The sequence below is a fragment of the Natator depressus genome, chromosome 2, assembly GCF_965152275.1.
Source record: "Natator depressus isolate rNatDep1 chromosome 2, rNatDep2.hap1, whole genome shotgun sequence".
Taxonomy (NCBI): domain Eukaryota; kingdom Metazoa; phylum Chordata; order Testudines; family Cheloniidae; genus Natator; species Natator depressus.
In genome coordinates, this window is record NC_134235.1 from 107,416,310 (window position 1) to 107,429,201 (window position 12,892).

Genomic DNA, 12,892 nt, shown 5'->3' on the forward strand with positions numbered 1-12,892 from the left:
TTTTTGATATTTATCAAAAGATAAGTCTTGCTGTACGATGAACTGTGGTTGCCTGTAAGTCATTATTTACCAAGTTATCACAGAATGGTTTCTTAGACTGCAGCGTTACCTATACATGAAATAACTGCATCGCAATCAACTACTACTGTAGTCATTTGAAAAACTGCTGACTTTAATGGTGACAGGCGGCGGTACTCTCTCTCAGCTCCGAGAGAAGCAAAGCAATGTAGTTGTGGCACTTATACCATGAGTGAGGACTGAGACCCCCAATACCAGGGTTTTATGATAAATTACTGCAAAAGCAACATCACAGAATTTTATTCTGTTGTTTCTCTTCTGCGGTGCACTGTCAGTAAGTCACTAATTTGATATAATCTGTTCAGTTTTGGGGGGTTTTTTGGTTGTCCATTGTGCCATGTGTCTTTAACACTCAAGTCTGTCAAAACTCTGGTTTATGGATTTTGTATCAGTTTATTTCAGGTACTTCCATTAATACAGGTACAGTGGTTATTCAATATACATATTGCAGAATACACAGCCCTTTGCAAGAGTCTAGGGAATGCAATGTCATTTGTGCTTACAGCACCACTTACCTGAATAAACATGCCATGAAGCAAAAAGCATAAAGACGTACCTAGTATTGCACTATTAAGAACAGAGCACACCGGTTCTCTCTGTATTGGATCAAGCTGGTTTCCAACTGGACTGCTCCAAGGATCCGAATATGCAAGTAAACTGAATGCATCCTGTGGGAAAATGAGTGTTCAGTTTTGTTTTCTATCTAAAACTTACACAGCTATATCCAGTTAGTACAGACATAAAAGCTATTTTCCTCATTCTAATCTAGAACTAAAATTTAGCTGTCTGCCATATGAGAGGCTGCAAAAGCACTTTGTTAATAAATCAGCACACAGGGCTACTGTATGATTAGGGCATGTGCCCAATACTAGAGTTAAGAAAACTGAGCTCATGCCATTTAGCCCAGCAACCTGCAACTTCATAATATTAGAAAAACCTAAAAAAGTTATTTTCAACATGTGAAAAGGTGACTTAGATTAAAAGTATTTGGTGACAAGGAGAGCAAAAGAGATTTAAAAACAGTATAATAGAGTTCTTGTTTCAGCTAGCAAAACTCAATCCGGTTTTTGTATGGGAATTACTTTCCACCACAGTCTTGCGTAACTATAAAAAGCAGCTGGAGAAATTATAAGGAAAATAACTGACAAAAAAATTCTCTGCACTTCCCACCCACCCAGAGAGAGCAACCATTACATCACATTTCAGGCATATGTATTCTCCCTTGATATAGCACTCCATGTTCTGCTGCTTGACTGGTCTAATGTTTATCGGACCAGAACTCGAAATGGCACCTACGTAGTCCACATTCTAGATTTATTGGGAGGTGACTATATGATTTGTTGTATGTGAGGAGGAGACTGTGTGCCTTGTATTTTTAAATCTAGGAATTTTAAAAAAAGAATTTTTAACAGTGGTCACTTCTCTTATTGCCAGAGTAATGTTCACCCTATATGTTCAGACTATAAAACTGCTGTACACAAAATGGGAAGCCATGCTCCTCAGAATAGAAAAATATTGCAACAGTTCTTCTCATTTTCATGAAAAAGCAAAAAACTAGCTTTGGTTAAGGCAGCAGATATTGCAAAATTCCATTTGGAAGTGCAGTCACCAAAATTACTAATGTAAAATATTGCCATACCTTTAGCATTTTCTTATTTGTTGTGTTTTTGCCACATTCTCTCCTTAGCTGTTCACTCATTGCCTGCAATTCTCTTCCAAAATGGATCATTCTTTCAATGGCCGCCTGGCTACCTCCACAGAGCTGACGTCTTAACTGACTTGAGTCAACTTCTGCAAGAATGACAAATCAGCATCACTAATACAATATAGCAGTACAAATGTACGCTATTAATAAGTTTCTGCCAACTGATTAATTCATGTAATCAGGAGCAGATGTGAGAGATCTCAGAATGAAAGCAATTCAGGACCAGGATTCTTGGCACAATGTGCCTGGTGTACAGCGCACAGCTGTGGAGACCTTTAAGTAATTACTAAAGCCTCTACCTATAGAAATTGCATTAGTTTAACAGATTTAATTAAAATGGCCAAAAACCTCATGCATCTTGCATTGGAGTAAATTTAATGACAAGCTGAATTGCTATAAGGCAGGTTCAAAAATCAAGAGTATCCAAACAGGATTTTGCACTGGTTTAAAGGCACTTTTAGTTAAACTGTGCAACACTGTGCACAGACCAAGCCTAATGAGGAAGCCTATTGTCTACTGGGGGAGAAAAACCAATTCTAGTTGCCTGTTCACATTAGCACCCGGCATTACAAATTCTGAACTGTCAAAACGAGGTTAGCAGATCAGACATTACTACAGAGCTAACCCCAGAAACATACTTTATGTCTGCAAGTCCACTGTCACTTCATAGTTATTAGGAATCTACAGGACCCTTGGGGAAAAAGCTAAAAATAGCACAGCAGGCGTAACTCTCAACTAATCTTAAATCTCAGATCACAAAAGGGTACTGGCTAAAAACTGGAGGTTTTTTTACATCTTATTTGAGCATTACAAATTGGAACAATTACAGGTGACAGTACTTCCCACTTCTAATACTTTCCACCAAGGGATTTCAAAGCACTTTATGAACATTAGTCAATTTCAACATGTTTGAGATGAGAGTTATCCCTATTTTTACAGGTAAAGAACCTACAGTAGGGAGAAGTTAGCTGACTTATCAAGATTACACAGGCAGCTATGGAACAGAATTAAGATCTCCAACTCGGACTTATGCTTTAGCCACAAAGCCATCCTCCCCCTATCTCTCTAAAAATAGTCTAGTCTGTACATAACTTGCTTGTGATAATAAGGTCTAGCTTTTGAATAGCATCCAGAAAATTATAAGAGTCATTTTTACCATAATTATCTTAGATAAGTGAACTGTCACCTCCAAAACAGATCTCTGGTTACTACAATCACACACACACACACACACACACACACACGTGTACATAACACTACAGAGAAACTGGAAAGAGTTCAAAAAACGAAATATCATAAAATAGTTCTCAAACTGTGGGGTGTAAAGTATTCTGGGTAGTCCAAGAAGCCACATGTCTTTTACAAAAGTGAAACACCCACGAGTCTTGAAGCAGCGATGTCTGTTGCTAGCTGGAGCCCAGTCTAGGACTTCATTTTCCAGAGGCTGTAAACAACTAAATTAAAAAAAAAAGCAACTCTGCGTCCTATGCAGCTGTTTCATGTCTATCACAGAAAGCCTCTGTGGAAAAGGCTGCAAGAGAGTAAAGAAGTGGTTTTTCGAACACAAACCAGATCTTGTTATTCAGTTTCAGCAATGTAATACACAGGGTAAGACTCGGGGAATTCAGAGGACTCTTGTTGAATGCTTGGAACAGAAGTACTGTGCTGAAACAATGACCTAATGTTAGTTTACTAGGGAAGCTGCAGAACAGCATTAGTGTATGCTCTGAGACTGGAGCAGTTTCACAGATCTTTTTAAGAACTGTTGTACTCTAAAAGTCTACAAAAAAAATCCATACATTTGTCTCACTTTAAGTAAAAAAACTTTTTTCCAACATGCAGTCCTGCAAATACAGGGATTGATTGTCAAGCTGGATTCTCTCTCTCTCTCTCAGACATGGCCATTATGAAAGATTTAGTGAGGCCAAATTATGGCCTATTTACACCTGTGTAACCCTCAATGCCTTCAGCATGGTTTCACAGGTACATCGGATAGGCCCTATAACTGAAATTTAGATACTTCCTCTTAGCTGTGCTGGCTCTAAAAGAAGCTGTTAAACTTATCTGTCACTAAAGTCAACAGGTATTAATGAACACATAACAGATCTGATGAGTAAGAAAGACAGCTATTTTTACATAGCTACATTTTAAGGTAGGACTATACTCTAAGTCAAATGGGGAAAATATTAAATTTCTCTTTGGTGGGAAGCAGAACCATTTCAATCTCTTATCAACCCTTCCTGTCTCTGTCCACAGGGAAAAGAATATTGTCCCAAAACATCTCCCCAATACCTTGGGTTCCTTGGTATTGGCCATTTTGGGGACCCCATCCTGAAAGAAATCTTTCCTAAACCCCCTCTTCTGGTCTTCAAACCACCACCACCCCCAACCTCACCTCATCAGATGCAAGCTGCCCACACACCAGGACACACCAACTCAAAGAAGCACCAGAACAAATACAAAACCTGCAGACATATCCTCACTGCTACAATTATCAGCACACTTTTCCGTACCCATGGGTCTCTCTACACAGGCTTATCAAAACGTGGTGTACCTCATCCAGTGCACTAAATGCCTCAGTAACAACTATGTGGGTGAAACCTCAGACACTCTTGAATGAACTCACACAAGCAAAATTATAAAAGACAGACACCATATCACCGGTGGGTGAACACTTAAAACAATCACTCTCTCAGTCCTCATCCTCCAAGGAAACCTGGACAACACTTTTAAAGACACGTCTGGGAGCTAGACACTAAAAATCATGGACTGAACAGAGTCACTAGATGCATGGCTTATTACAACAATCTGTAACCCACTAAACCCCCCCCCCCCCCCAGCTCCCAGCTGCTGCCCCCTACTTCCTTTCCTCCCTACCACTGGAGAGGTGTTAAACAGGCCACCTCATCTTGACCGGCCTCTTGAAATATGCGTTAACTACTTATGCTAAACAATCTGTTCAAATCTTGTAGTTTCCCAGACCTGAAGAAGAGCTCTTTGAAAGCTTGTCTCTCACCAACAAAAGTTGGTCCAATAACAGATATTGGTTGTATTGCTATCAATGAACGTTGAGTTTTCAGGGAAAAATTAACTGCTAACATCAATGAACTAAACAAAAAGCACGATGGTTTCCAACTGAAGTTATGTGCCGGCTTAAAATATCTATTACAACATTCCCCTCCACTGCTTGTTGTCAGATTAACATCATGCCAGATAGTTCTGAGATTTACATATAGTACAATACTAGCAAAATGGAAAGTTAAGATTTCAGTCATGTCACTAATTTTCAATTTGGGAAGCATTGCAAGTAAAAACATAACCTTGTTGCCATCACTTTTTATTAAAAATGTAAGAAATATCACTGCAGACCCATTTCTGTGTCACATTCTTCCATTTCGTGATCATGTTTAGAACTACCATTTAGGAAGCCATTGGATGAAGTCTCTGCAACTCCATTGGAGTAGTGATCTGTTTCCATGTCTACATCACTGCTGAGAAAGGGGGGGGAAAAAAACATATCACTATCTTCAAAAATACTTTGGTTTGCTTCTCCACTTTACAATTTCACCCTAACAATTCCCCATCTCCCCTAGTCAAAATATCACCTTTTTAATAATATCACATTGGATCAGTAATAATAAACCATAGATTTATTCACAGAAAATAACTACACAGGCATCAGGGATTTTGGATTGCCCCAGCCCAACAGCCAATGTGAAATACAATTAACACTCAGCATGAGGTAGTACAGATCTCTGGAGCTAAGAGATGTGAAAAGTTAATTTTACTATTTTGTTGAAATATGTTAAAATACATGTTAATACATATAGCTAATTTAGATATAATTATCAAAGATCCTAGTTTTTCTTGATAAAAAATATCTGAAAAAAATCCACATTTTTTCGTGATTAAGATTAAAGGCTGAACTTTAGTTTCTCTAGTCATAATATTATACAAATTCAATATGTTTTATTGATACAGAGGAACTCTCTTTATCCAATCTAATTGGGATCGGGTCCCGATCAGAATAAAAAAATTGGATAATCCAGAGAGCTTCAGCTCTGGGTGGCGGGTCTCCGGTGAAACCGGCGCACTTCAGCCCCAGTTTGGTTAATACGGAGAGCTGGATAATGAAGGCGTGGGTAAACGGGGTTCTACTGTACGGTTTATAGTTTTCACAAAATGTAAAAAAGAGATTCTCTGTAAAAACGCAAATTCATCATTTTTCCATGGCAAACTGATTTCTAGGATCCCTGATAATTATACACAGAAATTCCAATGTGGGTTTTGAGCTTGGTCACAAGCGGTAGGAAGTATACTTCAACTGCTGAGAAAATCTGCTATTCCAGTTCTCTCTCATTTTTTACACGAAAGGGCAAGCAAGCATGAAGCTATTTGGAGAACACTAGCTTTAAGCAAAACAATGCAGTTCTATCAGCAAGTTTCAGTCCATAGATTATTCACTCAGACTGGAAAGCAACATCAGGAACAAGATGGAGGGCAGAGGAACAGGATTGGGGAAAGAACCAAAACCCAGTCAGCCAAAGCATGCTCAAGAAACAAAAGAATTGTGTTTAGAAAACACACATGGAGCACAAGACTGCATGACAGATCTCTGTTCATGGCACTGGGCAAAAGAACTCTTTGGAAGCTGCATGTGCTCTCGTTGAAGAGAGTGCCTTCAAGGGCTGGAGCCTCAGACAGACCCATGTTTTTAAATGTATTTAGGTGTTGCAACATTTAAATGACATAGGAGCCTAAATCTCATTTTCAAAAGGAATTTAGGCACTTAGACACTGACAATTAATACCTAAATACCTTTAAAAATATGGGCCATAGTAACGGTATACTCCAGCTCATTCTATTATCAGTTATGAAAAGCACTGTTTAAAGATGCACTTCCTCTCCGACATTGCTTTTAAGGCTAAAAGAAATCCAGTTTACAACTAATTTCACTACTAAGGAATATTCAGCTCCTTTTTAACATCAGGAGAAAAAGTCCCCTTGTAAATGCTGGGCTGTAGTGCATCTTACGAAAAGCTTCAAAAAGGTGGGTTGAAGTTCAAGACCACCTTTGGCAGAGACAACTGCTACGACAAAACACTTCCTTGAAACAAAGAAGTGTTTTTGGAACCTCATCTGTTTACGCTAATTTTCTGATTTCTTGAGAAGGGACTAGAAACCACAATTAATTGCATTAAAAAGGCAAGAAGAAAAGCAACAGGGCAGCCTGCAAAATATCTCCAATGACTGTACACAAATGCAAGGAGCATGCGGCACAACAGGATGAAGTGGAAGTCATGGTATATGAAGAAAATTATGACTTAATTGGCATTAGAGAGACTTGGTGGGACAACTTCCAGGATTGGAATACCAGCATTGAGAGATATAGCTTGTTCCAGAAAAAACAGTTACTAACCTTTCTGTAACGTTTGTTCTTTGAGATGCGCTGCACATGTCCATTCCACAGTAGGTGTATGCACGCCCCATGCACAGTCGCCAGAAAGGTTTTCCTTCAGTGGTACCTGTCTGGTCAGCTCTTGTGCCCTCTGGTACTGCGGGCTTATGGTGCAGTATAAGGGGTCCGGCCAACCCCGCATCCTCTCAGTTCCTTCTTGCTGGCCAACTCCAACAGAGGAGGAGGAGGGTGGGTCGTGGAACAGACACGTGCAACACATCTTGAAGAACAACTGTTACAGAAAGATTAGTAACTGTTTTTTCTTTGAGCGCTTGCACGTGTCCATTCCACATTAGGTGACTCCCAAGTAGTACCGCAGGAGGTGGGCTCAGAGTTCATGGACATGCAGATCGCAATGCAGCTCGACCAAAATCAGTGTCATCCCTAGCTTGCTGGTTGATGGTGTAGTGGGAAGAAAAGGTATGCACCAACAACCAGGTCGCTGCTCTGTAAATGTCCTGGACTGGCACCTCGGCCAGGAATGCCGCTGAGGAATATTGTGCCCTCGTGGAATGGGCAGTCAGAATGTTTGGTGGAGGGACACCCACTTGCTCATAGCACAAGCGAATGCACGAGATCGAGTATGAAATTCCATGAGCCAAAATGGGAAGGCCTTCCATTCTACCTGCTCTTGCCACAAAGAGCTGCGTAGATCTACGGAATAGTATTGTTCTTTCTATACAGAACGCTAGGGCACACCTAACATCGTATGTGTGGAGGCGCTGCTCCTCCTTATTGGCGTGTGGTTTCGGGAAGAAAACAGTCAGGAAAATAGCCTGATTACTGTGAAACTGCAAAACTACCTTCATAAAAAACCCAGAGTGAGGGCAGAACTATACCTTGTCCTTAAAGATGACCTTGTACAGGGGTTCTGATGAAAGGGCCCTGATCTCTCAGACCCTCATGGCCAAGATAATTGCTACCAGAAAAGTCACCTTCCAGGTGGAGAGCATGACGCCAGGGGCTTGAAGGAAGGGCCCGTGAACTTCAACAAGACAAAGTTTAGCTCCCAAAGGGGAATGGGCTCCCGAATCTGCATCCATAGCCTTTCTAAGCCCTTGAAGAAACGAATGGCCATTGTGTGAGAAAACCGATTGCACATGCACCAGATGGTGGAATGCAGAAATCGCTGAGATATAATTTAATCGATGAAATTGCTTATCTGAAACACCAAAGTCTAGCACAGTGGTTCTCAAAGCTGGTCCGCCACTTGTTCAGTGAAATCCCCTGGTGGGCTGGACTGGTTTGTTTACCTGCCATGTCCGGTTCGGCCAATCGCGGCTCCCACTGGCCACGGTTCACTGCTCCAGGCCAATGGGGGCTGTGGGAAGCGGCGCGGGCCAAGGGATGTGCTGGCCGCCCATCCCGCAGCCCCCATTGGCCTGGAGCAGCGAACCGCGGCCAGTGAGAGCTGCGATCGGCCGAACCTGCAGACGCAGCAGATAAACAAACCGTCCGGCCCGCCAGGGGGTTTCCCTGAACAAGCGGCGGACTGGCTTTGAGAACCACTGGTCTAGCAGATACTCCAGCACCATCTGAAGAGACAACTGAGCAGGTGAGAGGCCTTGTTGTCATGACCAAATGGAAAAAACACTTCCACTTGGCAAGGTATGTCACTCTGATTGGTTTAACCCTGGACCTTCCACATTGTTAGGTGGAGGGCACGGAGATTTGGGTGGAGCATTCAACCATAGCCCTGAGACATCAGATCTGGGAAGGGAGGGAGCGGCATCAGAATCACTACTGATGGGTCTAACAGTGTGCCGAACTAGTGTTGATGTGGTCAGGCTGGGGCTATAAGAATAACCCTCGCTGTGTCCCACTTGGCCTTCATCAGGACTTTGTGCACAGGGGGGAAAGGCATAGAACAGGTGCTTTCACCAAGGGAGTAAGAAGCCATCCATGAGTGAGCCTGGGCTGTGAGAGAACAAAACTGATTTTCTGTTCTGCCTGGTTGCGAACAGATTTACAAGGGGAGTCCTCCACCGCTGTAAAATGACCTTTGCTATGTGTGGACGGAGGGACCACTCATGGTGAGCGGAGAAAGACCTGCTGAGGTAATCTGCCAGCTCGTTCTGGGTTCCTGGAAGGCGAGAACCTTTGCAGTGGATCAAGTGCTTTATGCAAAACAAGTGAATAGTCTCCTGACAGGGGAAAGTGAGCCCCTGTCTGTCTGTCGATGTAGAACGCGGCTGCTGTGTTGTCCGTAAGTACCCTCATGTCCTCGTTTGCAATGTGGGAAAGAACACCTGACATGCTAGACAGGCCACTCTGGGCTCTGACATTTATATGTCTAGAGAGCTCTTCAGGGACCACAGACCTTGAGTCCTGAGGTCCCCTAAATGAGCCCCCCAGCCTAACTCTGAAGCATCTGGAGACCAGAGATATCGAGGGCTGGGGCCTGGCAAAGGGAATGCCTGAGCCCACCAACCAAGGATCCCTCTAGCAGTTGAGGGAGGCAAAGACTAGAGTGGGCACTGAGAGCACCAAGTCCAAATGATGGCAGTTCGACAAGTACATCAAGGCCAGCCGAGCTTGAAGGGGTCTGAGGCTCAGTCTTGCATGCTGAACTACATACGTGCACGAGGCCATGTAACCTAAAAGTCTGTCACCCATTTCTGCCTCAGGGTGGGCCTTGGAGTGCAATAGCAGTGACGCCATCATCGGGAAGTGGGCTTCTGGGAGGAAGGCCCTGGCTTGGGTAGAATCGAGCACCGCTCCGATGAACTCTATTCTCTGTACCGAGATGAGGTTTGACATCTGATACTTTATCAGTAGACCCAGTGTTTGTAAGGTTGCCTGAATGAGGTGGATATTGTTCTTCCCCTGCGCCTTGGACTGGCCTTTGATCAGCCAGTCATCGAGGTACAGGTAAATTTGCACCCCTCGCCTTCTCAGGAAGGCAGCAACTACTGCCATGCATTTCACGAAGACCTGTGTGGCTGCCAACAGGCCAGATGGGAGAACAGCGAACTGGTCATAGGTCTGATTCACAACAAATCGGAGAAAACTTCTGTGCTCTCAGAAAATCAAGCAATGAAAATAGCCGTCTGTCAAATGGAGGATGGTGTACCAGTCCCTGAGATCCAGGGAGGGAACGATGGAGGCCAGGGAGACCATGCGGAACTTTCAGCTTTTTGAGACAGCTGTTGAGGCAGCACAGGTCTAAAATGCCTCTACTTCGCTTCTTTTGCGGATCCTGACAGGGTGGTAGAGCTGAGAAATGGGTGAGCTGTTAGGGCCTGAAATGTTTCCTCGAAAGGCACCATGGCAGAAAGACTCAGGGACTTCAGGGTCGCTCTGGAGTCCTTCCGGACATGGAGCTTCACATCTGTTGGCTCTGAGAAAGAGTGAGAACCCTTCAAACAGAAGACCCTGAAGGGATTGCTGGACCTCCACAGGTAGGCCAGAGGACTGTAGCCAAGAGCACTTTCACATGGCTGCTACAGAGGCCATAGATCTGGCTGCTGCATCCAGGGAAGCTTGCAAGGAAGCCCTGGCTATCGCCTTCCCTTCTTCCATCAGAGCAGAGAACTCCTGCCTAGATTCTTGAGGGAGCAAGTCCTTAAATTTTGATACTGAGTCCCAGACATTAAAGTTGCATTTCCCTAGCAACGCCTGATGGTTGGAGATGCGAAGCCGTAAACCGCTAGTAGAATAAGCTTTTCTACAGGAAAGGTCTAGGTTTTGTTTGGGGTTGGGTTTGTTTTTTGTTTTTTTTTTTTTTGGGGGGGGGGGGGAGTCTTTTGCCTTGGGGGTTGCTCCTTACAGTCCCTGCCTGTCCCTTTTGTTGGCTGCCAACACCACCAGGGACCCTGGGCGGGAGGTTACAAGTACTCATAACCTTGGGCAGGGGCAAAGTACTTCTTTTCTGCCCTCTTCAAAGTGCGGGACCAGAGAGGATGGGGTTTACCAAAGGGATTTAACTGGACCCATAATGGCCTCACTGAGAGGAAGCGCCAACTTTGACAGGGCCACTGTGGCCAAGATGTCTACTAGGCTGTGGACATCTACCTCCACTTCCAGTCATAGGTTCGAAGCAACCCAGGGTGGAGAGGGAGGCAGAGTTGACATGCTTGGCCCTGACACCATCTCATTTGGGGAGGAGGAGGAGGCCTGCACCAGCAGGGGTTCCTCTGCTTCTTCCTCTGCACCACATGGATCTCACAGGTGCAGGTCCTGAATATTGGTGCCAGAGTCTGTGTTGGGTGCCGCTCGGTGAGATGGAGGAGCCCTTCTCTCAGACACCACTGAGTAAGAGCATCAAGGGGGGGGGGAAGGGGGGGATGGATGGATATGAGCCCCACAAGTTCCAGAATGGCCACTGCATTTCCATAGGCCAGTGCCCACTGGGCCATACACTCAGAGGTACCCCCACACTGGGATCCCCCATCATATAGGATTTGGGGAGGGTGTGAAAATACAAGTATGGATTTCTCAGCTGGATGCACGACTCCACCATAGCTCCTTTCACCCACCGCTCCCCTGCCTCCACTCTTCTGAGCATGCCGCCTCCCCACTCCTCTGCCTACCTCCCAGCGCTTCCCACTGCCAAACAGCTGTTTGGCAGTGCTTAGGACTTTTTAGGAGGGAGGGGGGAGGAGCAGGGACAAGGCGCACTCCGGGGAGGAGGCAGGGCGGGGATTTGAGGAAGGGGCTGGAATGGGTGCAGGGAAGGGGTGGGAAGAGGCGAGAGAGGGGTGGGGCCTCATGGAAGGGGTGAAGTGGGGCGGGGTCGGGGGCAGAGACATGGGCTTTTGTATCTTTGTATGAAAAAAGGTGTCAGTGATGCGACCCTCGGGCCAATGTACTAGTCCTCACGTGGCCTTTATGGTGATTTGAAATTTGCAATCCCTGCTCTAGACAGTATTGATGGCCCCAGTACTGAACGGGAGTTCAAGTCAACATGCTCCCTTCTACTTGCCAGTACAGAGGATGTCAACTCTTGGATGGCTGGTGATGGCAGTACTGACAGCACCAGTAAGTCTCTGGCCACAATGAATGCCTCCAGAGTGGACGGCACCACTATCTTGCTGGTACCATGCTGTCCCTCTGGTGCTGAGGGCTGATCCTGGACTGGACTCCGAGCCTGCAAATCGGACGCAGTTGACAGTACTGTCTGTCAAGTGGGGACAGAGGAATGGCCAGACTCAGGTGAGACTCCACTACTCTTCCCATGCTTTGCCTTTTTTAGAGCTAGGGAACGCCCTGTTACCCAGCTGCTTCTTACCTTTCTTTCTTGGCACTAGTGATAGGAAATGGTGCTGAGAGTCCCTTACAGCAGGCAGAGAGCACTCTGTATCGATGCTGAGGTTCTCGATGCTGAGTCCGTCCAGCTCGACTCCAAGGAGGGTCTGAGTGCTGCCTCCATCAGGATGTATTTTAACCTGGCCTCCCAGTCTTCCTCCGTACCAACTTGAACTGGTGGCAGATCTGACAGCGATCCCGGATACGAGTCTCACTCAACCTCTTTAAACAACTGGAGTGTGGGCTGCTCTAAGGCATGGCCATGCCACAGGGCTTGAAGCTCAGAGACCAAGGCATGCCCAGCTCCAGGAGCAGAGGAAGCAATGCTAATGCACTGAGTTCAACTAACTATTTACAACTATTAACTAAAGTCCAAACTGAGAAATAACTACTGGGAAGAAAAA

The 12,892-nt window shown here is 44.8% G+C and overlaps 1 protein-coding gene across 1 annotated transcript in view; it reads right to left on the reverse strand.

Annotated features, from left to right (window-relative positions):
• RANBP9 (RAN binding protein 9) overlaps positions 1–12,892 on the reverse strand; it is a 69,329-nt gene that overhangs the window by 1,241 nt on the left and 55,196 nt on the right. The window contains exons 11-13 of the mRNA XM_074944808.1: positions 5,153–5,274; positions 1,718–1,869; positions 635–746 (exon numbers count right to left, since the gene is read on the reverse strand). Coding sequence (XP_074800909.1) covers positions 635–746; positions 1,718–1,869; positions 5,153–5,274 — 386 coding nt within the window. The remainder of the gene's footprint in view (positions 1–634; positions 747–1,717; positions 1,870–5,152; positions 5,275–12,892) is intronic.